The sequence below is a fragment of the Bombus vancouverensis genome, chromosome 4 (genome assembly GCF_051014615.1).
Source record: "Bombus vancouverensis nearcticus chromosome 4, iyBomVanc1_principal, whole genome shotgun sequence".
In the NCBI taxonomy this organism is placed as follows: Eukaryota; Metazoa; Arthropoda; class Insecta; order Hymenoptera; family Apidae; genus Bombus; species Bombus vancouverensis.
Genome location: NC_134914.1, coordinates 14018417 through 14043036, shown reverse-complemented (window position 1 = coordinate 14043036; position 24620 = coordinate 14018417). Strand labels below are relative to the sequence as shown.

The 24620-nt window shown below is 38.3% G+C and overlaps 4 protein-coding genes across 11 annotated transcripts in view; 1 reads left to right on the top strand and 3 right to left on the bottom strand.

Moving 5' to 3' along the window:
- The window catches only part of Ca-alpha1T (Ca[2+]-channel protein alpha[[1]] subunit T), a 110187-nt gene extending 94382 nt beyond the window's left edge, over window positions 1–15805 (bottom strand). For both annotated transcript variants that reach the window (XM_076618124.1, XM_076618125.1), the window contains exon 1: window positions 14351–15805. In XM_076618124.1, coding sequence (XP_076474239.1) covers window positions 14351–14762 — 412 coding nt within the window. In that variant the 5' untranslated portion in view covers window positions 14763–15805. The remainder of the gene's footprint in view (window positions 1–14350) is intronic.
- Window positions 15806–16964: 1159 nt separating this feature from the next.
- Window positions 16965–23076, bottom strand: LOC117156602 (spermatogenesis-associated protein 20). 4 transcript variants are annotated; one of them, XM_033333779.2, is made up of 13 exons: window positions 22973–23076; window positions 20830–20997; window positions 20219–20585; window positions 20006–20149; window positions 19759–19848; window positions 19409–19666; window positions 19137–19316; window positions 18860–19069; window positions 18584–18776; window positions 18324–18492; window positions 18046–18254; window positions 17556–17755; window positions 16965–17465 (listed from the first exon to the last, which is right to left on the bottom strand). In XM_033333779.2, exons 1-13 carry the CDS (start codon window positions 23059–23061, stop codon window positions 17205–17207), a joined length of 2538 nt encoding a protein of 845 aa, XP_033189670.2. In that variant the 5' UTR covers window positions 23062–23076; the 3' UTR covers window positions 16965–17204. The 4 variants fall into 4 exon arrangements, with proteins under 4 accessions (XP_033189670.2, XP_033189671.2, XP_076474246.1 ...); XM_033333780.2 differs by lacking the exon at window positions 22973–23076 and adding an exon at window positions 21454–21562; XM_076618131.1 differs by lacking the exon at window positions 22973–23076 and adding an exon at window positions 21454–21524 and having other exon boundaries at window positions 20830–20938.
- Window positions 22433–23414, top strand: HSPC300 (haematopoietic stem/progenitor cell protein 300). Of its 3 annotated transcripts, none has more exons than XM_076618157.1 (3): window positions 22433–22700; window positions 23112–23194; window positions 23289–23414. In XM_076618157.1, exons 1-3 carry the CDS (start codon window positions 22619–22621, stop codon window positions 23313–23315), a joined length of 192 nt encoding a protein of 63 aa, XP_076474272.1. In that variant the 5' UTR covers window positions 22433–22618; the 3' UTR covers window positions 23316–23414. The 3 variants fall into 3 exon arrangements, with proteins under 3 accessions (XP_076474272.1, XP_033189706.1, XP_033189707.1); XM_033333815.2 differs by having other exon boundaries at window positions 22446–22754; XM_033333816.2 differs by having other exon boundaries at window positions 22487–22739.
- LOC117156579 (uncharacterized) lies at window positions 23321–24520 on the bottom strand. 2 transcript variants are annotated; one of them, XM_076618154.1, is made up of 3 exons: window positions 24316–24520; window positions 23828–24101; window positions 23321–23681 (listed from the first exon to the last, which is right to left on the bottom strand). In XM_076618154.1, exons 1-3 carry the CDS (start codon window positions 24316–24318, stop codon window positions 23428–23430), a joined length of 531 nt encoding a protein of 176 aa, XP_076474269.1. In that variant the 5' UTR covers window positions 24319–24520; the 3' UTR covers window positions 23321–23427. The 2 variants fall into 2 exon arrangements, with proteins under 2 accessions (XP_076474269.1, XP_076474270.1); XM_076618155.1 differs by lacking the exon at window positions 24316–24520 and adding an exon at window positions 24193–24306.
- Between the last annotated feature and the right edge of the window lie 100 nt (window positions 24521–24620).

Sequence of the window (24620 nt, the reverse complement as noted above, 5' to 3'; positions counted from 1 at the left end):
CCACGTACACCACGACTCAAACCGTCCGTGCATTGCCTACAGGCGAAAAAATAACGAAGCCAGGATTCCATACGCTATTTATGATTGAGCGTGTGTACACGATGAATTATTCCGCGTTTCAGCAGAGGCGGAGGAAAAGTAAATTTAGTCACGCAGCTTCCGCGAACGTGCGAGAGAACAGCCGAGAGTCTCGTCGGTCTTCTAGGTCACGAGATGCACGATTATCGAGCGCGATTCCACTCGTCCACCAATAATGTTTCGCCAGGAGAAAATTATTATTGATACGCTTATAACATCGTTATATACGGTGGCCCGTGATACGCGTACGAATTATTTTATTTTATTTGTTTCGCGGTATTGATGCCACGCGGCCAAAACACCATTTCCACTTGTCTCTTACGTCACTCGCTCAGGATGATTCTATAGCGATCGAAGCAACTATTGCATACCTTTCGCCGTGGTATTACGTGCGTTGTGTAAGGAACATTTTGAACATTTGGTTGGCAGCCTTGAGAGACGCGGCAGCATGTCGCGATAATATCGATGAAATTACAGATCAACGTGGTTATCGTACACGTTACAACGTGTATTGTATAATGCGTTTTGTAATTAACGCGTTCAAACGTGATATATATATATATATATATATATTTCGTATAGAGTATGTGCATCGAGCGAACGATTTTGAAATTTCGTTGGTATCGTAATGGGACACGACCGCCATGATAGCATTGGTAAAATTTCAAGCCAACGTATTATACATATTATATGCATTGAATGAAACATTTTGAAAATTCATTAGCGTCGTAACGAGACACGCTGCCATAATTGTATCGATCAAACGAATCAATCTGAAAATGTACTGTACGCATTATATATAAAATGTATTGTATAACGACGTACTAAAATTCTATGTATTAATTAAAATGATATATTAATTGATATATTACTCTCGTATTATTGTTACATATTATTCATATGTTAACCAGTTCGCTATGTCAAAGAACTTTCTCGTAATAGATGCAAAGTCTGATATACAGGATGGTTGGTAACTGGTGGTACAAGCGAAAAGGGGGTGATTCTACGCGAAAAAAGAAGTGGAAAATATAGAATACAAATTTTTCGTTCGAGGCTTTGTTTTCGAGAAAATCGACTTTGAATTTTGGCTCGGTACGCCTGCACTTTATCGCGTCTCGTTATAACGGATCTCTCTGTAGATCGTTGTCTGGATTGACGTTATTTTTGCAATTTTTTAAATTTTTATTCCATATTTTCGACTTCTTTTTTCGCGTAGAATCACCCCCTTTCCGCTTGTACCACCAGTTACCAACCACCCTGTATGATAATTATTATTATTACTACTACTACTATTATTATTATTACTATTATATGTGTCCATCTGCCGTGCGAAACGTATTGATATTCCATTATCGCTACGATGAATCCCATGACGATTATATTGATTAAATTTCGAAGCAATTTGAAGATGAGCACATCGCATATTTATTTAATATAAAACGTACACGTATAACGAGTTTGTGAATTTCCTGCAGCGGGTGGAATTGAAATTTGAACGCGAGAAGTGCGGGATTTTGAAATGTTGAGCACTTGGTGGTGGCCGGTAGCGTGATTATCGGCGTTGCGAGGGTGAAAGGCACTTGATTCCAGGAAAGTTTTAATTGAGGTGTCAATCACGAGGACAAAACGGTAAATCCTATAGTTAGCCTGCGTTATCTACTGTTTGCTCTCTGTAGTTCTTTCCTTCTCGTGTATTTTCATTCTTCTTCTCTTCTTTTTTCTTTTTTTCTTTTTTTTTTTTTCTAGACCGAACGTGGGAACGTAAATTGTCATCATCCTCTGAAAATGATTGCTTGGAATTCTAAAATATCGGAAGCTCGTCGCCTCTGTTATTTTAGGCTTTTCACGCTCTTTTTTTTTTTTTATCTATTTTTAACAGATCCTAAATGGACGTGCTATATTTAGTAACTGGAATATTTTCGAAATGGATTAATATCTCTGGATGCTCGCACTGTTTAAAACAAAATTCCACGCTGAAAATATCCTAAACTAAATATATTGTAACTTATGACACGTTCCCGTGGTAGACGATGATTTTCACGATCGCGAAATTTTCGTTTATTGTCTTCGTTGGCCGGTCGAATTTAATTAATTCCCCGACCTTGGCGATTATTTTTAGAAAACGCTTCGCGTTAAGCTTAAGAAACAATGCCGTTACAATCGCGAATTTTCAAACTACGTCTCGTTAAAATCTCCATCGGCTCTTAATACGGTCGACTTCGCTTTCCTTCGTCAAATCTGCCGATTAAAATATTCTTCTCGTTCTTAAAATATCGATCATTTCTACGATTATTAAACGCGTGAAGAACCATCGAGTAAATTTATCCGTATCATCATTCACAATATTCCATAAATCACTCTGCAAATATCAGCTGCAAAAATACACGACGCGTGATTTTCATTTTAAGGTTGATCAACGAAGAGATTCGTTCTCTTGCGATACTAGCGATACCCTGGCTAATTATTTTTATTGTACAAATTAAACGTAACTGCACTTGTTACTTGACCTACTTATCGAAGGCTAACGCTATACAGTTTCGTTGTCCGCGACGTTCGCTTCGTGATATTCGTTAAAGCGAAGAATCCAGCTGCTCGTTGATCGAAAACGATACACCATAACGATTAATAACCAGAAATAACTGGAAATGAAATCGTAAACGTTCGCGATGTTAACTCGCAGAAATATTCAAACATTTAAAACCTATAGTTCCCAGAATATATCTTCTTTTCATCGGAAGAATTACGAGCAGAAAGGAAGTCGACCAAATTGAATTTTTAACAAGCGAGTTGAAATCTCTATAGGCCAATATAGACGCTAATAACGCATTCAGATGGACGTATTGTTAAAATCGAAATAAGAACAAAAGGCCGGCTGATTCGTCAAAGCGAAATATGACAAAAGAAGAAAAAATAGATAAGCGAGTTTCAAGCGATCACGCGATTCAACAAATGGCATCATCCATATCAATAAAGAGCTCTTCAGACAATTATATTTTTTATTCGTCGCAGTACGTGCAACGATTGATCACGCACACGATCCCAACGTTACCATCATCGTCGCTGTGATCCTAATGATGCGGACGCGGATAAAGCGTATCGCGGATAAAACATATTGTTACATTCCGTCTCGTTGTTCGCCGCCAAATACCAAAAGCGTGATTTCGCGTGATTTCAATGCGCAAAATAAGACACATATGCGTTTCCTCGTGCTATCGTTCTGTTGGCGATCGATAAACGCGCTGCCATTACGAACCGAAGATACGAAAAATCGATACTTTGGGCATTAATTGGCAAAGGACTGTTAAAATTGTACAAATCGTGGCTTTGCATTTACATTTTGGAAATTAAATTCGGATCGCGCTGGAACACACGCGAGTAAAGTTCGTTCCAAGAGTTTAAAACTATTAGCCACGCGTGTATTACCGAACGAAGAAACGAACGACGACCGAATGAACGATTTCCATTATCGTGTTTTTAAAGTGGACATTTTCCACGCGATAAAATGATCGGAATTTTTATTATTTATTAATATTATTTTTATCGAAAGAATCGTCGAAGGACGATATCGTTGGAGAACGTAATGAACGATGTATAAAAAAAAGGAAGTTTGATTATTAAATACAGGGTGGTTGGTAACTGGTGGTACAAGCGGACAGGGGGTGATTCTACGCGTAAAAAGAAGTCGAAAATGTAGAATGAAAATTTTTCGTTCGAGGCTTTGTTTTCGAGAAAATCGACTTTGAATTTTGGCTCGGTACGCCTGCACTTTATCGCGTCTCGTTATAACGGATCTCACTGTAGATCGTTGTCTGGATTGACGTTGTTTTTTTTTAATTTTTAAATTTTTATTCTATATTTTCGACTTCTCCAATGGAAACACCAGTTACCAACCACCCTGTATAATTTGTGACGTGGAATAATCGCGAATATATGTGTCCACGCGTCGAACTAATTTTCGCTTCTTCCATTCAATTGCCAACTAACCAAACGAAACGATAACGACGGACACGCGCAAATGTTCTATTGCGCTCACGTACGCGCCTCCAACGTGTTACGAATCTTTATCGAATCAAATATAATTTTCTTGCTACTTGGAATCAGACTATCAGCAACAACAGCTGTCTTAACCGAACGGCCGATTTGTCCGTGTGAGAAATTCACCTACTAGAAAATACCACTGTGTTCCATGAATATAGAACTAGCCTGTGATGCTTGCAAAGCATATTCCTAGGTATATTAGATTTTAAACTTTCACGATGATTAGATATCACATTTGTAATTCTTGGGGAGTAGCGTTGTCGATGCGTTGTACTTTGTTCCATCGTTTTGTGAATATTCCAGGTCGCTTCGAGACTCGAAGAAACGCGAGTATATCGTCGATGTGGTCGTAAAAATTTAAGATCTAGAAACTATTCTGAATCCTAAGACCAAAGGAGAGAATGTAACTTCTCCTGTTCTTCCTCTTCGTGTAGTCTTCGTCTAAAAACGTTGGAAAGCGTAAACGCGTAAGAATTGAAAGTTTCAGCCAGTTTTTATAGTTAGGAAACACAAGGTGCGTGCTACTGGCTCGTCGATGAAAAATTGACAAGAGCAAGAGTATCTCGGAGGATGTTCTTTCTACCCTTTTGCCGATAATACCGATGTTCTATAGGTTCGTGAGCCGTTAACACAGAGAGGGGAACGCGCTGGATTTGTAACACTTTCTGCCGCAGCAAGAACACCGATAACTTTTATCTTTCGCGCCCGCAAACATTCAGGCCAGTGTCTTTATCTAACGTGATCCCGTGGATACGCGAGCCGATAAGACTTGTGCACGGAATAAACGAATCGAGTGGTGGCTTTGATCGACCTACAGGATATAACCCGGATACCACGTCTCCTGTATACGGCAAGAAATTGATGTTCCAAGGCTGTCTGTCTTACCTCCCCTGTTATCAATCCCGGATCAACGACAAGAGCAGCGCATAAAGAAAAGCTAGTTCCATTAAGAAATAGTTTCTTTCTTACGTAACAGGTATCAGGGATATCGATCTTCTATACACGAAATTTGTATCAACGCATATGGAAGATGTTAGGTTAAGTTTTAAGTAAAAGTTGAAATACACGTGGTTTCCTTCAAACAACTAAGAGAAACGAGTCTCGACGTTTCATATTTTCCGTCGACTTTCGTTCACGAATATGACCAAATTTCATGTTCCTAATAATAGTGTAGTATGGTGGACAAAAGGCCTAAGAGATATCGGGTGAACCATAAACAGCATCGCGAGAAAGCCGAGGTGTCGACAGGCCCATCAATGTGTCGTCGGTCCTTCGTGACCCTGGCCACGAGCGGTTTCGAAACACGTGCGTGGTGGAGCTAAGACAAAAGACAAAGGGATACTAAGGGACATAGACGAATTAACAGTCAGTGTCAATGGAGAAACCGGAGAGTGTTTGTCGAGAAGTCAGAGAATGCAAATTGCGTTGTCGAGGGAGTGTGATCCGCGTGAGAGAGAGAGAGAAAGAGAGAGTTGGATCTGTGGTGACGAGAATTGCAAATTAACTATCTAGTTGTCTTAATTACAGCACGTTGTTGTATTTAGTTCACGTTAAACAACCATCGTTTCCTGTTTAATCGACATCTGTACAATCCGTTATTATTAATAAATTAATTGTAGTATAAGATGCTGAGGAAATATTAGGTTGGTATGATCGCTAGTTCCTACATGTTAAGTTGGTACGACTTCTAACGACGCTCTTTTGTCTTTGGCGTCGGCCACGTGTTAATTAGCTAAGTGTATCCTATGTGTTCATATGGCTATACATGGTGGTGAAATACAGAACGTAAAAAGCTGAATCTGTGTGAATCAATAAATATCAAACTCCACAACCTATTTAATAACATAAGATACTACAATAGATTTTTCTCGAAATGACCAAGCGATTTCTCGTCGTTCGTGTCACAGCAACATCGAACGACTGTATTTCGGGATCAACGTACGCACAGTGTATCTTGCGAATCTGGTGATATTGTTCGTAACGCTACGTGTGTTACGCGTATGCTCGAAGCGACACGCGTTTCATTGAAAATCAAACGGACGATTTTCACGATATCTGTGAACGCATGCGTGTTATTTTAATTGAATGACCTGTCTGTGTGCCGAGATCAATATAAGCGAAGTTATTACGATTGATGAAACAACGGGACCGGTTGAAGATCGAACAAGCTCGACGATGATCGAGAACAGGCGTGAACGATAGATCCGAAAGAGTAAACGACACGAAAGGAGATCTCGAGAGATACAGTGGCTCGCGAAAGTGTCTCGGCTCTTGTAGAAACTCTCTATGAATTATAGACGCGTTATGAAAGATTCTGAAATTTCCCTGACGCTCCAACAAAATTACGATCGTATTGGTGAAGTTTCAAAGGAATCTGAAAGTGAATATGAAAGTTGCTGCTTCACCGAGATCACCAAAATATCGTATTTCAGACGGTCAATTTTATTCGTTGCATTGGTAAGCCACGGTATTTAACGAGACTATATATTTGCAATAAAAGTATCTCGCAGCTTCCAGGTACATTTTCAGATTGGTTTCGACATGATCGTGACACTCGTGTTTCGTTACAGTGCTAACGAAATTTCAAAATGATCCGTATAATACACGCAACATACGCGTAATATATGATACATTCTGATACTTAAATATACAGGGTGGTTGGTAACTGGTGGTACAAGCGGAAAGGGGGTGGTTCTATGCGAAAAAAGAAGTCGAAAATATAGAATAAAAATTTAAAAATTTTAAAAATTAAAAAAATAACGTCAATCGAGACAACGATCTACAGTGAGATCCGTTATAACGAGACGCGATAAAGTGCAGGCGTACCGAGCGAAAATTCAAAGTCGATTTTCTCGAAAACAAAGCCTCGAACGAAAAATTTGTATTCTATATTTTCCACTTCTTTTTTCGCGTAGAATCACCCCCTTTTCGCTTATACCACCAGTCACCAACCACCCTGTATAATAAACATAATATGTATCATTTGCAAATTGAGACATTCTCCAGACAATGCGAAACGGTCTCGTTGCAATGAAATTTGCCAATGAAATTTCGAAATGTTTTATACGATACGCGTAATATAACGTAACATCATTACACGTGATACACGATACGTTTCAATTGTAATACGCGTTATATAATACGCGTTATAAATTGACCAATATTATCACGATAATGGCGTCTCGTTAGGCTGCTAATAAAATTTCTAAACGTTACGTACAACGCGTAAAATTGGCCTCTGACAAGCGTTGAAATACTTTCCTGAGCCGCTGTAAACGACCAAGAAAAGGATTAGTCAGTCGGCGCTAGGACACGGAGATACGAAGCCGAAGAAGTGTCAGGGACGCCGATCGCAGAACCACGCTCCTTTCGAATTCACTGTTCTCGCGATACGACCGATCGATCGAACGAAGCTCGCTGAGCCTGGAGACCTAAATCTCGGTGAAAATCCACCCTTACATTCAGCCGCCTCCGCTCTTTCTTCTCCTTTCGTTGCGGCTGTTCTTCTAGCAATCTCCAGGATTTCCTAAGCTTATCGATGATTCATCGCGTTCCACGCGATCGCGGCATGGCCACGCGAGATCGACGAATAAATACCGAGCATAAATGTCGCGACAGAAGCGCCTTCTTTCGTCCCACGAATTGTATTCCCTTCGGACTTCGCCATGGTTTTCATGCAAATAGCGAAATCCTCGAACTTACTGCTAAAGTCGTATCGAGCGGAATTCTGGCCCGAAGACAAATTCCAGAGCGCGGCGGTAGCACAGAGTTGGAAGATTTTCCGGCGAGTAGACGCATCGGCAACAACTCGGAGGAATCTCGCTGGCGTGGAATAAAATTAACGTCCGGCTGGAACAATTTTACGGGGGCATTTTACACGAACGAAATTTACGTATCGCTATCGCTCTCAAGTATTTGAACATCTGCGCGATGTTTCTCTCTACAGTTGATCCTCTAGCTCTTGCCATAACCGAGATAAAATATTATACTATCGCTAAGTTGAAACTGCAACAAGAAATGCGCCTGAATCCTTTTACGTAACGAATGCTTAATACAGTTATATACAGGGTGGTTGGTAACTGGTGGTACAAGCGGAAAGGGGGTGATTCTACGCGAAAAAAGAAGTCGAAAATATAGAATACAAATTTAAAAAATTACAAAAATAACGTCAATCCAGACAACGATCTACAGTGAGATCCGTTATAACGAGACGCGATAAAGTGCAGGCGTACCGAGCCAAAATTCAAAGTCGATTTTCTCGAAAACAAAGCATCGAACGAAAAATTTTCATTCTACATTTTCGACTTCTTTTTACGCGTAGAATCACCCCCTTTCCGCTTGTACCACCAGTTACCAACCACCCTGCATATATTATCTCGTGAAACATATATGAATTTTTTAAATGTGACTAAAAATACGTATTCCTATCCCTAGCAAAATACCAACGTTGGACAAACACGCTTAATGTCGCTTGATACAAACACCAGCGATTCCTATCTGCCCCCAATTGCTCTTTCTGTTGAGAATATAAATATCGTGTATTTATACCGATCGATCTTAACTATGGTTCTCATCGATATCTGCCAACTGTGCTACACGATTGACTGAGACAAGATCAAAATCAAAATTGAACGAAACAGTCTCATCTGAATCGTATTCGCGTCTACGATCGTTCCAGCATCCGCGTACTTGTAACTGCTAGCGTGACACTCGCGCTAGCGTGATTCCGCTGGGACAGAAACTTCGTCGCAAGGACGAGCGACGAAAGATCCGAATGCGTGCGAGGAAGAGCGATCCCAGGGAACCAGGGCAATCTAAGGCGACGAACAAGGACAAGACCGCGTCGCGACTCGTTGGAAAGTCGCAACGAGACATCCGCAGCGCTCGAAACACGCGATGATTCCTATTACTTCCGTCTATCTAACGATCCATCGGTAGCCTCTGTCAGCTGTTTCTCATCGATGCCTGGAATCTCATTTACCGAACGCTTAATAGACAATCAGCCGGCCGAAGCGGCCGCGCAAATTGTTTCGATCGACTGCCACTTCCGGCGGCATTCGACGCTGTCGAAGATTGCCTCGTTGACGCTTCGGTCATTCGATTATTTTTCACCCGTTTGTAATGGAGTTCGGCCTCGCGTCGTTGACGACGTGCGCCGCATCGAAAAGAAGAGGAAGAAAAGAGGTCATCGGGCTCCAGGATCGGACGATATCGACGAGGAGGAAACGAAAGAACTGAGCGTTGTTGCGGGGCCGACGTGAATCGTTTCGTTGGGTGTCGCATCCGGCTCCATCGCCGGTGTCCGCGAAATTACCTAATCGATGACTGCCGGACATCTGCGTTCTGTTTCTGTCTCTTTGCGATCGTGCTGCGTTGATCGAGTTCGCTGTGTTTCACGAAGAAATGGCAATGGTTTCTCTTACAGTGAGCATACTCGTCGGGCGTGCAAAGTAATTGAAACTTGCTGTTTAAATTGCAGTTCGGTAATTGCGTTAATAACATCGGGAAATAAACCGGTCGTCTCGTCGCAACTTAATTCTATGTTACAACAGCCACTACGTCGAGTATACTCGCCATCGTTTGCTTCTTTCCACACATTTTAGACACACGCTTTTCAACGAGGTCGCGATCGCTAACTGGTTAGTCGAAGACGAAACGAATGAACAACAAGTGCGACAAGTTACGTTTCTAGTCTTTTGTGAGACAGCGCTTTTAACTACTTCAGGCTACTGTCAAGCTGATCGATCCGTGTTCATGAATTTTTGTAAAACGGTTAAAGCGAGACGAATGTAACGGACGAAAAATGTTCCCAACTTCGAACGCGGATGATTCGGGTAACATCGTCGGAAAGAAGGACGTATATGCGATGTAATATTTCGCAAAAATTAAACGTTATGACAGTAGAGTAGATATATTCCGATCTATCGTGGCTCACGAAATATATCAAATGGCTTGGGGCTTGCAAAACATAAAATTCGCGCGCTCCTATTTTACAACGGTACAAGTTATATGACAGTAGGCTAAATCGAAAGTAATGTCAATGTTATCGTTTCCGCGTTTTCCAAAGTATATAGGAAAATATTTAACATCCGAAATAGAAATCTCGCAAATTAATTTATCCGAAGACGACAAGAACAATGCGAAATTCTAAAGTAGATTTTCGAAAATAGCGTTCGTAATTGTCACTTTTCTACGCGTTCCAATTTATCGAGTTAATCGGCACAGCTTCTAATTGCCAGGACCAGTTCATCCGAACGTTAGTCCGTCGCACATTCGTTGCAACGATGACCGATCGGATAATGCGATTTATAAAACGCTCAATGACGATTTTATTTCACGAAGCGAATATAAAATTAGCATAAAATCCAGAGATCGTTAAAGTGACAAGCTTCTTACGATGCGCTTTTAGCGACTGATCGTTCTTCCTCTTCTTTTCTTTTTTTCTTCGCGTCATCCGTATAAATGACTGCGTCATCTTACTGGCATTGCCATTTCTTCGAAGACGATCAATTAGATCGAGGTCGATCGAGCGATAGACATCGAACCGTTGCATCCGGTTGCAAACGGGAGCACGAGGAAAACCGTGGCAACAGGAAGCTTAGAAACGTCAACGAGCGAGCAAGTAGCTGCGACTGCACCGTGTCTGAATCATTTATCGGACAATAGTGGTATAACGCGATGATTATGCAGACGCGTCGCTGCATCCAATTCGTACTCCTTGCAGGTTGGAATTATACCAAGATGATATCGCGCGAAGTTGAAATTCTAACGTAAACCACGTCTCTGTGAGACGAGCGGAGACGCGAGGCTCTGTCACGTGTTTGCCAATGTTTGCCGGGACGGTGTGTACGACTTTATTACGTCTGAATTTCCTAGCAAACGACGAGACTCGTTTATACTTTCTGGTGTATTTTTGTTAACTTACGTATACGAGGGAGGGGATTTTTATTCGCCAGCCGACGACAAAATTCACGACGCAACAAAGAGCAAAATATCAGGAAACAAATTGTTTAGGCCGCTGTCGAGGTAAACGTGAAAGCCACGATTTATCGGCTAATAATATCGGTACGTTGACAAGTTATAAATCGTGAAATTATAGACTCCCTTTTTACGATTCCATGATTTTTTCACAGACAAGACGGTCGGATAATCCGTGTAATTTCTAACATTCGCTCGTCCAGTTGCACTAGCTCTGCTCGCGCGAACTTGTCGCTATTCTCCTTATCCCAACGTACGATCTGTATTCGAACGAATGTCAGTGACGCCAGGAAGATTCCACGAACGTTGCGGTCTTAGTAAAAGTTATCCTGGAACCTACCGCGCCGATTACACACAACGATATTATACGCAAAGATATATAACCTTCGCCTAAATAAAAGAAAAACCTGATAAGGAAGAGGAAGAAACGAAATTTTTAGCCGAGAAACAGAGGAATCTCGGTTGCGTCGGAGAAACTTTGCATCGTTGGAAAATTGAACGGAAGGAAGGAAATTTTGTCGCAAAAAAACCAGGTCGAGAAGAAATTGCGAGTAAAGAAAAAGGCGCGAAATAGAGTTGCGAGAGGATCGAAGAGAACAGAGCGCTCGCGGTGAAAGGTTCGAAAGGAGGAAAGTGACCATCGACGATGTTAGATTCGAGCGAGAGAAGAAATGGACGCCAGGGGCAGGTAGATAAGCGTTCGTTGAAGGGACAGGCTATATAGTACATAGGGTAGGATAGAGTATAGGTAAAAAGGTACAAGGGAACGTTTGTTCAATTTCTACGGGCAAACGAGAGAGGGATAAAAGCGGTGGAGAATTGCGAAATGCTTGGCCCGCATTCGCAGTAGTTCCAGTCGTCCATTGTCCGCCTGCACAATGGGAATCTTTCTAGCGACGCTTGTTGCTCGGATGCTAGCTGACTAAACTTTGCCCGCCGACCACGTGCGTCCTGCACACCCCGCAATTTCGCGCACAAACAGACACGTATACAAGACGTGTATAACGTTGCAGAGGGAAGAAGGAGGCAGAAATACGTAGAGACAGACGCGTTGGTCGTGTGGTAGTCGGTATCCGTGCAAGCACACTGTGATTCGCCTGGGGATAGGTCAATCAATGACCTATTTAAAACGCCTTCGGTCTGACCTCGCGCACTCTATCTCCTGCCGCTATGGTACGCCGAACCGAGACTCGCAGTTTATGTACGAGTTTAACTTTCCTCATATTCTCGCTTCGATCTCTGTGCCTTCTTTTTTTCCTTGCGAGAACGACGCGTGCTAATGTAGAGAATACCGAAGACTAGTCGACTTCGAAATTAGAAGAGAACTTTATGCGTTGGCTATGTAGGAATTTACGTAGGAATATTTGGTTATAGTTGTTGAATTCATGAAATGGTACAATTATTAAAGGCTGCCTATACTCCGTTTGGAATAAATCCATTTTCTACGATCTTCTCGCGGTCAGCATTTGCCTTCTCCGCCACGTTGCTCTTCTTTTCCTATTAATTAGGATTAGTTGGTTAGATGCAAAACGTATGATATCGCGTATTGTCTATGTATACAGGGTGATTGGTAATTGGTGGTACAAGCGGAAAGGGGGTGATTCTACGCGAAAAAAGAAATCGAAAATATGAAATAAGAATTTTTTTTTTTTAATTTTTCCATCGAGACAACGATCTACGGTGAGATCCGTTATAACGTACCGCACGCGTACCGAGCGAAAATTCAAAGTCGATTCTCTCGAAAACAAAGCCTCGAACGGAAAATTTTTGTTCTATATTTTCGACTTCTTTTTTCGCGTAGAATCACCCCCTGTCCGCTTGTACCACCAGTTACCAACCATCCTGTATATATATGTGTTGATATAATCGTATTGAAATAGTCTCGTACGATGCAACGACTAATTATAAGACGAAACAGCAGATTTGAATTTGTATCGTACATTTAAAATTTGAAATGCCGTCGAATTTCGCCTAGCCAACACTGTCGTATCGGATAATTTCTATTCTTGGTCGAACGTCATCCGGATGTGTTAAAAAGATGTGCGATCACCTTGTTTGATCTGCGCGTTTGGATCAGCCGTCGATATAACTGCGAAAAAGCCGATGCATTTGGGAAGATCGTACAGGAAACTGACAAAACACAGACGATATTTCATTGAGAAACCACGGCACATATAGAAACATCAGTATCGACGAATGAACGAAACCTTCACGATGAATATATGTTCGAAGTTAATGCTTTGTGTGGCTTTTCGATTTTCTTTTATCTCGAAGCTTAACAGGACTAGCGTGCTATTACGTGTATAGAATAAATCCTACTATAGTGATAATAAAATTGGTACAATAATATAGTGGCTCGTCTCGCCTCGCTTTTTAACGAGTTATTAATTACGATCGAATACGAAGCCGATGTATCCGCGAGATACGAACCATGAGAGAAATAGGAGAAAATTCATTAGATCGAAAAATCTAAGAATAGAACGTATACTGCTTTTTAATCGGCGGAAAAGTAGTAGAAAAAGCCGAGCTGATACTCTTTGGAAATTCTCACCGTAGAATTTCGTAGAACATGGAACGAATAAATAAATTCAATACCGTGTTTTACGTCGAAGAAATAGATCGTAAGATTAATATCAATTAAAATGCCTGAGGTTCTCGTTCTTTCATCACCCTCGAACGACGTAAACGAATAAAATTGAAATAATTTTCCACGCCCGGTTACATCTCATTTCGCATCGATAGAATTGTGCGAAGGAGTCCGGTGATAAATATCCACTGAAATTATATGGCGGGCCCCGACAGAACGCTGAAAGAACGATACAGCAAAACGTGTATGTAAGAATTGAAAATAAAAAGAGAAGCCCGATTCGATCGCTAACCAGCTAACGTTGTAACCGATAAATCTAAACGACACGCAGGAACCCTCGAAATGCTGCAAGTCCGTAATAAAGATGTTTTACGAGCGTGATGGAAAAAAGATGGAGACGTGCTCGTGATATTCGGTGGGAAAGAATTCTTCGGTTGGGCGCCGTGGCTTCGCTTAGAGGATAAAATAAATCCCAAACGAAGCTCTAGCTACGTTCTCGGATGTTACACGGTAGCACGGATAGCGTGCAACGAAACTTACTTATTTCGTCTCGCGGGCTGGAATAATCTTGGACAAAGCGGTTTTCTCACAGGCAAAAGCGGAATAAAAATAACGATATCACCGTTCGGTAAACGACAGACAGTGGTCGTTACGATCCAAAAGGATATGGATTAGTGATGAGCGCCAGACACCAGTTGCGCGGTCGTGTATTCTGGTCGAGGTATCGCATTGCAACCGGCACGAAACCAGGATAGGGTAGCTCGTCGCCATCCACGTCTACCCCGTCGTCTTCTTCGTTCTCGTCTTCCTCTTCGTCGTCTTGATCGTCGTCGTCCTCGTCGTCCTCGTCGTCCTCGTCGTCCTCGTCGTCGTCCTCCTCCTCCTCTTCCTCCTCCTCCTCCCCGTGTTGTCGGTGCGCGATACGTCTATTGGTCGACTGGCCACCCCCATCTTCGTCCTCGTCGTCCTCGAGATCACTGAGTTGGGCAACGTCACTGTCAGAACCTTGCTCGCCATTCCCTGCCCCGGCAGCTTTACTCGCCGGACGATACCGATATCCTTGGGGATAATGCAACGACATGCTGCTTCCCGGCTTCTAGATCTCGTCCAGCGGTCGACACGAGGATGACGAATCGTTCGGGACGAATCGTTTTCAGCGGCAGCCTGACACGAAGATCGTCTGCGCGGGATAATTGCAAATAGATTTGCTGGCAGATTTATCAGCGGGAAGATATTGCCTGAGTTGCGCTGGCGACAACGTAGACGTCGCTGCTCTAAACGACGGGGCCAGGTGGACAGGTAAGAACGACATCGAGGACCCGATGTGTAGTTCGGTCGGTTCTTTCGGCTACCTGCGGTATACCGATACAACGAGCGATACGAAGAACGCGCTTCTCGTACGCTTTACCGGTAGTAACATGCACCGTGCTTTTCGTCACGAATGTCTCGAGATCGAAGAAGCTGCCTCACATCCACTGGCCGCATTTTACGTTGAAGTAGCGACAACGGTGAAATCCAGGTGCGTAACCGTGCGCCTCGCGATGCGCTTGCCCGGTTTCTCTCACCTGCAATTCTCTCTCACCTACGGTTGCCCTGTCGTACGGAGGTCGCAGCTCACCTGCTACCAAGCAAGGTGATCACTCGCGGTCAGTGTCGACACAACGATTCTTCTTCGAACGATTAACGATCGAAGCTTTTGTTTTCGCGATGACGATGATCGAGAGAGGAACGACGTCGAAGGACGACCGAGGAACCGAGCGATAGAACCACCTGCCGTGTAAAACGTCTGTGTGTTGCGTGTGTGTGCGCGCGCGCGTGTGTGTGTGCGTGTGTGTGTGTGTGTGTGAAACGAAGTCCCGAGGGAGACACTTTTTGGCAGCAAGATGGAAAGGCAAAGCGCGTGAGTGGCGCGTGGTACGTCGCGTGGCAGCCCCGTTAAAAACGATCCAGCTTCCCAACCCTTCTTTGGGAACGTAGCATTTAGCCTATTTCTGACTCGATAACTCGATCGCGCGCGACTAACGACCACGAATCGGCCTACCTGAAGAAATTATATCCCTATAAGAACCGCGACCCATATCAAACTGTTGGCGAACGTGCGCGTCGACGGTGCCCGGCGCAGCGTCGACCGGTGACTGAAAAAAACGTCGAACATCCTTGTCGACGGAACGAAACGCATGCGCGACCCTTCCGTCTAGGCGTCCCTCGCTCATCCGCTTCACGACCTTCTGCATCCTCCCTCGAGAAGATCAGCAGATCCTCCTACTCTCCTCCCTCTCTCTCTCTCTCTCTCTCTCTCTCTCTCTCTCTCTTCTTTTCTTTTCTCTCTCGTTGGTTCGTTCGCGGTGACCTCTCCGTGGTCGTAGATAATGTACTCGAACCGCGAAGAAGAAAGGAAGAGATAATCAGAAGCAGGCAAGGAGGCGCAGGCAAGCACAGAAGAAGAGAAGCTGATCTTATAGCTACTCGTCTGGAGATCTTGTCGCTTTGGTTTTCACTGCCGATAAAGTGCCACGCGTGCTCCTTTTTTTTTCTTTTCTTCTCCTTTTCGAACAATGCGTTTTATCTCGTAGCTGGTACATGTGACAGACTCGATACCAATTAATAGAAATTCGTTGCAACCGTCGGAGATGACAATCGACGACAGAGAGCGTTGTTTATTATGAATCGTATTTTTTTACGTAGACAAGCAAATACTTGGACGTTGACGAGCCATTGTCGGTATACGATCTTTCAAGGCCTAACTTTAAAGAAGATGAACCGAAACGATCTTAACGACTGAGACGTGCACGTGCAGTGACTGTCCAGATTACAACCTTACCGCTATATTTAAATGTGATCAGTATATTTGTATATCTGTATGTATGTGTGCATTTTCTCTCTTTTTATACGATTATTTATTTGTAGAAAGAATTACGTATGTAAAATATATATATATATATTTTTTTACGTACATATGTATATATATAGATAGATAGATATAGGGTTGTTAATAGTAAATATCTGATCCTTCTTATTTCAGCTTTCTTCCCGCTTTCTTCTCTTAGCGTGTCTACCAATCTCTCTCTTCCTCTAGTGGTTCATATACCGTGTCTATTTTCGGTTGGAATTCAACGCGAGATTTTGCGGTAGGCACCGTATTATGTATCGTTCCCAACAAAAGTTCGCCAGTAATCAAGAACCGATATATGAAAAATGATTATGGTTTAATTGTAAATATGATATATTTATCATTACCATATTAAATCGTTGGGTGTAGAAATTAAAAATGAGTCGTACGCAATTATTTGTACACATTTATTTTATTCAAAGAAAAAACATTTATATGTACAAGCATGTCCAACAAGTGTTATTCTTAATAATATAACAAATTCCATTGATGCTGCTGCAAATTATGATACAGTACGTACATGTAACTTGAGATTCGTTAAATTGTATTATTTTGCTATTTCTCTACTCTCACCATCAAAAACGATACAGAATCGGCTTTTTTAGTAAACTTAGTTACTAATTAGTAAGGATCTTATTTCTGTTCATCTAGCAATGTTGCTAATTGTTCAGGACTCGTAACAGGCAACGAACACGTGCGATGTTTACATACATATACAGTTGTTCGATTATTCAGAGATTTCATATTTCTGAGATGTTGGTTTTTACGCAATAACACGCTGTTCGTTTCATCGGGATCAATTAAGAGAAGAATCCTGTTGGGTATCAAACGTTTATATATAACGCGAAGTAGCTCATCGGTATCCTTGGCACCTCGTTTTCCAACCACATAAATCTAAAACACGACATATACACGCAATCGTTTCAAAAGCTCATCAAGTTTTTGAAAATTGAATATGCTCGATGCATATAAGTTTGCACGCACTTGCGCTGCATCATCATGGTAGCGTACGAGTGCTGATGTTAGTTGTGGAACCGCAACAGGTCTCTGCATCAGCAAATATCTGAATCCTCCGAACAGACGAGCAGCTTTATCCTTGAATTCGTCACAACCTAAGTAATCTGCCAACCTCAGCAAATTTTCAGCGGCAATCGAGTTACCGGATGGTTCCGCTCCGTCATAAACTATATGTGAAATTATAAATCTTCAAATACATATCTGATCTTTTTCTTCCATTCGTGTTACGACCTAATACTAAACGCAACTATCACAGTCTGATGAACTTAACGACTGGACGTAATGAAACATTGAGCAGGCGCTGCTATAAATATTTGAATTACTTTCAGCTATACCGCAGAATGTTGGTTTCTTTGATTTCATAGCTGAACGCAATCACAACCATCAGACGTATCATATAAAACCATGAAAACTGTAATTGCTAAACTAAGATTATCTTGAAAATACTTAAATATACCTTCTTTAAGCCTGAGAATTATACTTGGATCGCTCGATGTTGTTAAGAAATATCCTCCATTTGTTTCATCCCAAAAATACTGATCTTGAAGATGTTGCAATTTCTCGGCAAATTCCAGCCACTCCTCGTTTAAATCAGATTCGTATAAATCCAACAACCCTTTTATAACAAACGCATAATCGTCTAAAAATCCAGGTATGGGTGTACTCCTAAAAATAATAAATATTAAAATGTACATTATGATACGCCGCGTAATTTAATAGCGATAATATACGTACATTTGTGTAATCGTGCCTTTTTCGTCGCGGTAACAACTATGAAGTAATATATTCTTGGTTTCATCGAAAAGATATTCTTTAATAAATTTTGCGGCATCTGCCGCGTGCTCAATGTATTGTTTATTATTTACTGCCGCTCCCCCAAAAGCTAAACCACTTATCATAAGACCTAAATCCAGGTTGCTTATTAATTTAGCAGTTAAAAAAACATATATTAGCGTAAAGTATATGTAGAAAATATATTGTTCGTAACTCTTTACCATTCCATGATGTAATGATCTTATCGTCTAAGTGAGGCCGCGGCCTTGCAGATCTAACTTTATATAACATGGAACATGCTTCTTTCAAATACATTTTAGTTTCTTCAATTGGAAGATTGAAATATCTAGCAGTTTCTTCAATTTCATTGTATGCTATTAATACATTTTTTTGTCCCATCTCTCCATGTGGATCCTGATAAGTAACAGGTTATCAATTATATATTTAGACATAGAGTAGAAATTAATTATAGAAATAAGATAAAGTATATAGCATACTTGATGCGATTTTACATTTCCTGATTCATTTACATTGAAATGGCGACAAAAAATATCCGAAAGTTTAACATGATTTTCATCAGAAACTTCTTTATTTAGAAGTGATTTAATTTCCACAGCAGACCACACATAAAAAGCACCTTCCTTCTTCGCATGTGTATCGTGCATAGGATAAGAATCTGCATCTTCAGCGCTATAAAACCCACCTTCCTAAAAAAACATAAAATAGATAAATGTTAATGTACATATAATTCTGAAAACAGAGCAAATATAATACCTTGTGACGAAGATCTCTTATTACATATGTAGCGATATCATCAACAATTTCGGCAAAATAATTATCTTTAGTTACAAGATATGCATCTGCATATGATTTCATTAACTGACCCTGATCGTACAACATTTTTTCAAAGTGTGGAACGTGCCACTCGCCGTCTGTAGCATATCTAGAAAAACCCTATTTAAAAATAGTAAACATTATTACAAATTATTTTGGAGCTAACATCGTGAATATTTTGTTTAATAGCTAATTAGGATTAAAATTCTTACCTGACCTACATGATCGTGAATACCACCAAAAGACATTTTTTTTAAAGTGTAAACAGACATATACAAGCAAGGTCGTACAGACTCCACATTGGGTTGACGTGCATACATATGAAATAAAAAATTAAAATTTACTGGCTGTGGAAATTTTGGTGATTGCATGTTATACGTAGAGCCAAACCCACCAAATTTCGGTTCAAATTCATTTACAAGTTGCTGAATACAAATTTTACTACATTCCAATGAAGGTATATCATGTACCTATGTAAAGAAATCATTATTCATTAATAATCACAATTCTTTTACGAAATAGCTTAAACAAGAGTACAACAATTTATTATTTATTAATTTACCTTAAGTGAATCTGGAATTTTAGAAATACTGTGTAAAGTTTCAAGATTGGTAGATCCAATCTCTGTAAGTTTACTTCTGGATTGATTCCACTAAAAAATATGAAATATAAAGAAACCGATATTGATATAACGTATTAATCTAACTATAATATGTCTTAAATTCACTTGAATGGAATATGATTTGTTTATTAAACGCTATGTATTTATACTATATCAAATAATTCTTAAGAACTAAAGATATTTATACCTTTTGGGCAACACTGAGTAAAATTGTCTTAAATCCTGTTTGTCTAAATGTATCTTCTGGAGGAAAATAAGTCCCTCCAACTATAGGTTTTAAATCAGTGGTAAGAAAGACACTCATTGGCCATCCACCATGACCACTTGTTGCCTATGTGAAACGATAGCTTTTAATCTATATCATATTTGTTTAAAATACAATGTAATCACATTTACTTGCTTGTATAAAAGTCATGTATATCCTATCGATATCTGGTCTCTCTTCCTTGTCTACTTTTATATTAATGAAATTCTTATTCATTATTTCAGCAATTTCTTTATTTGTAAAAGATTCTTTTTCCATAACATGACACCAGTGACACGTAGAATAGCCAACAGATAAAAAGATACACTTGTTCTCTTTACTTGCTTTTTCCAATGCTTCGTCACACCATGGATACCAATCAACTGGATTAGTAGCATGCTGTAGTAAATATGGTGACTTTTCTAAACTCAAACGATTCTTTTTTTGTATCGGCATATTTCCTGAATTATTGGTTGATGCCATATTTGCAAATAATGAAACTGTCAGTGATCTTTGGTTTATCCTATAAGATTTAAAATTAGAAAATTAATTATCAATATATTTGACTTTGGTGCATATATTTATAAAACATATAAAAATTGCAAATGGAAGATTTAAAATAAAAGAATAAACAAGGACATGTAAATAATTGTGATATAAATTAATGAACAAAACACTACTTATTTTCATTGACATCGTTTCAATATACTTTTATTAAATGAAAGGTTACTACAAATATTACATGAATGTATGTTTGTGTGTTCTACCTGTTTAATCGCTGTATAGTTAGAGACATGAAACTACGTTGAGATAAATATGATCTTATTCCAAGATTCCGAATCCACCACTTTTTAGATAATAAAGACGTATAGTCAACTATTGACAAAAAACAATATCTTCCCAAAGTCATAACACTCCTTACATAAAATATGTACCTAACAAAAAGTAAAGTTCCGAAAATAAATATGAAAATAAATTCTGCAAATTTCTATATGTAAAATATATAATAAAATATTAAGCATTCATTTTGACATCATAAAATATAAATCCAATTAATTTCATTACTAATCTATCAACATTATTTGTTTAATTTAATTAAATTGCAGAAGATTTTTAACACGTAAACATATTGTGAACTTTTAGATTCTATTTTCAAATAATAGAAACTTTGCATCAATTTTTTCTTATACTCGTTACATTTATACATGAATAGCTATCATTTTCTTCAACAGAATTGGAATCTCACAAAATTTTAATTATTTCATTTATCATCAAAAATTATTTAATTTCAACTCAGGTAAGGTAACTAATGTAACTAACATAATTAAGATTAGAAGCTACTTATTTAGTTTATACCATAAAAATATTTACACAAATTGTATTCAACATACATTAATTTGCATCCTTCCTTACTGTAAAGTCCACCATCGCAGTACATGTAAATACGAATAATGGCGAGTTACTACTAAAGTGCTATATATCTGGTGCTTCGTACTATACATAAAATGCATTTATAAACTGTACATATCCGAAAAGAAAGTATTATTATTATAATAAAATACATACTATTAACTACAAAATATATTTATTTCTTAGCTTAATATATATTAGCTCAAAATAGCTCAAAATATATTAATTTTGTAGCTTAAACATTTCATTCAAATAATAATAAAAAATATTGCAATATAAAATTATGAAATATGTACGAAATATTTTTTGCGATTATTATTATATACAGATACATTTACGGAAATAACAGATAATTTTTGATATACGATAATTGCTTACAAATAAATGATATAGCTATATTCTTATACCACAAGAAAAAATGATGGAATATTATTTAATAAATTAATATTTAAATATCGTACATAAAAGTTACAATTAAAGTTTCAGATAACAAACGCAAGAAAAACGAACATATAGAAAATATAAAAGTAAATTATCTAGGATTATGTACATGCAGAAAAAAAACTTTCTCTCTAATATAAATATATATATCACGTTTAAGCGTTAAATCCAAGATATTCAATTATTTAAGCAAAATTGTGTAATTTATTATTGACATATGATTCGAATCTAGTGACTTCCTTTTTTATATATTCGAATATATCTAATATTTACAATTCTATTTAGCTATTTGTAGTGAATGACATTGTAATCAAAAGGAATACATTAAGCTTAACTAAACTAGAGTAAGCTAAATTAATCTAGATTAATCTAAAATTGTAATGAATTTTTAGAAAAATATTATTAAAACTTCGGAACACTTCTTAAAAACAATATAAATGTAATTGAATGAATTTGTTACAAAATATGTTTATATATATTATCTGAAAATGTATGTATACATATTGGTTCATTATTTCATTCACTTATGGCAAATCAGTAAAAAGCGCGTTTTGCGTTAGTTATATATGTATACATAAATGTATCTAAATACCTTGACTATGAAAAATGTAATAACTACTGTTCATTATTTAAGTCTATAACGAACGTATAATGTAATATCAGATAACATTAATTAATTTCTTCAAACATCGCAATACTTCAAATATGGCTGCCGTACATCGGGAGGCTATCCAAAAACAGATTCAACAAGACTGGGCAAATCGAGAATACATCGAAGTTATAACTGGTAGCATCAAAAAGATAACTGACTTTCTCAATTCCTTTGGTAATTATTTAAAAGGTTATTGAATAATATTCATTCATGTGGAATATTTTACAAAAATATTTTATAGAAAATTATAAACTATTTTATATCGTGATCAAAGAAATCATTTGTTTTGTACTTCTAAACTAAAAACCATTGATTTTATCAAGCAATTGCATTTGGATACATCCATAACTAGATTGCTTTCTTACTTACATAGAGTATAGGTACATGTTTTGACAATTCTGACTTACATGAATCTTTTCATAACCTTATTGCTTCCTCTTTTATCATTTTCTTGAATTACTAAAATCCACAAAGACGCTTTAAATAAAATTAACATTGTATGAAGCTTACTTTATTACTTACAATCAATTAACTTTATTGTGTTAGATATGTCTTGCAGATCAAGAATAGCTGTTCTCAACGAAAAACTTACAACTCTAGAAAGAAGAATTGAATATCTGGAAGCATGTGTAAGTTACCATTTATAATTTGGATCAATTATGATTTGCACGTTATGAAAAATATATGACATGTATTATATTTTCTACAATTATTATTTTCCAGGTCACAAAAGGGGAAACATTAACCTAAATTAATCATAGTTTAGGATTTTTGTATTTATTGAAATTATATGTATATATGAGTAAATATACAATAAATGTGACTACAATAAACTACATGTTATATTCAGTTTATCATTGCTTTACTTGGAAGGAAGTGTAAATAGATTATATGATTCACGCTTAACATAGTGTTCTGATGGCTCTTTTTTCCACTCATCAAGGTAAAGACCCCTTGATTGCACTCCATAAAGCAGACTGTCCCTAAGATTCAATCTATTCTTAGTTACATAAAAATCACGTACCACTGCATAGAAAGGTAAAGTAGCAAAATATAGAAGTGCCGCAGTATGTCCCAAAGACATGAATTTTCGAAGCACCGGAAAAGTACAATATACTGCAAAAAATATTGTTATTTTAAAATATTATCTATCATTAATAAGGATTTTTACATTATTTTTATTTCATGTTATAAATTATAAAACAATCATGTAAAATAATTTCATTTAGTAGTAATGTATTATAGAAGAAGACTTCCCTCACCTCCCATTAGATTATTAAATGGACCTTCTGTTCCCCTTATTTGTCTTGTTATATAACTACCAGCAAGATAGTAAAAAGTTAAACCACACAAAGGAAATGTAACATATGCTATTCTTCCAAACATAGCAGGGGTCTCCAATATACCTTTTGAAGCTTGAAGTGCTATTCCACCACAAATGCCCGCTACCAGGGGTATTTTCATTCTTCGCACAAGCAAAGAAACTGGATTGTCACCCTCTTTACCCCACAGGTCTGTTATATCTTTCTTGTAATCCTAAAGTGAAATTATTTTGTTTTACATTCAATTCATGTAATCATCTTAGACAAATTATAGAGACAAATTTTTAGATTTTATTTAATAATACATTTTAAATCGAATCATTGATTTGCAAATCACTGTTTTAATATACAAATGTGCACAAATGTTTCCAAGTATTACAAGTAAAGATTCTCTGATGAAAAATTAGAAATAGAAATTATAAATATACCATAATATAATATTAATTATTGTACGAAGCAAAATTTGACATCTATATTTGACACGCTATTGTACTTCAGTGCCGCCTTTGATTGGTTATATGAAACAAGCTATATGCCTTTCTATTTCTCCATTACGTGGCATGAAGAACTTTTATAATAGATTTGCATAGCTACAGCTATGTTATTTAACTAGTTATGTTTAATTCTCTTTAAATTAAATAATAAACTAAAATTAAAACTACGTTTAATTCTGGCAAATTTTTTAATATATCAAAGAGACGGCACTTGAAATGAAAAGAATTTTGTATTTCCT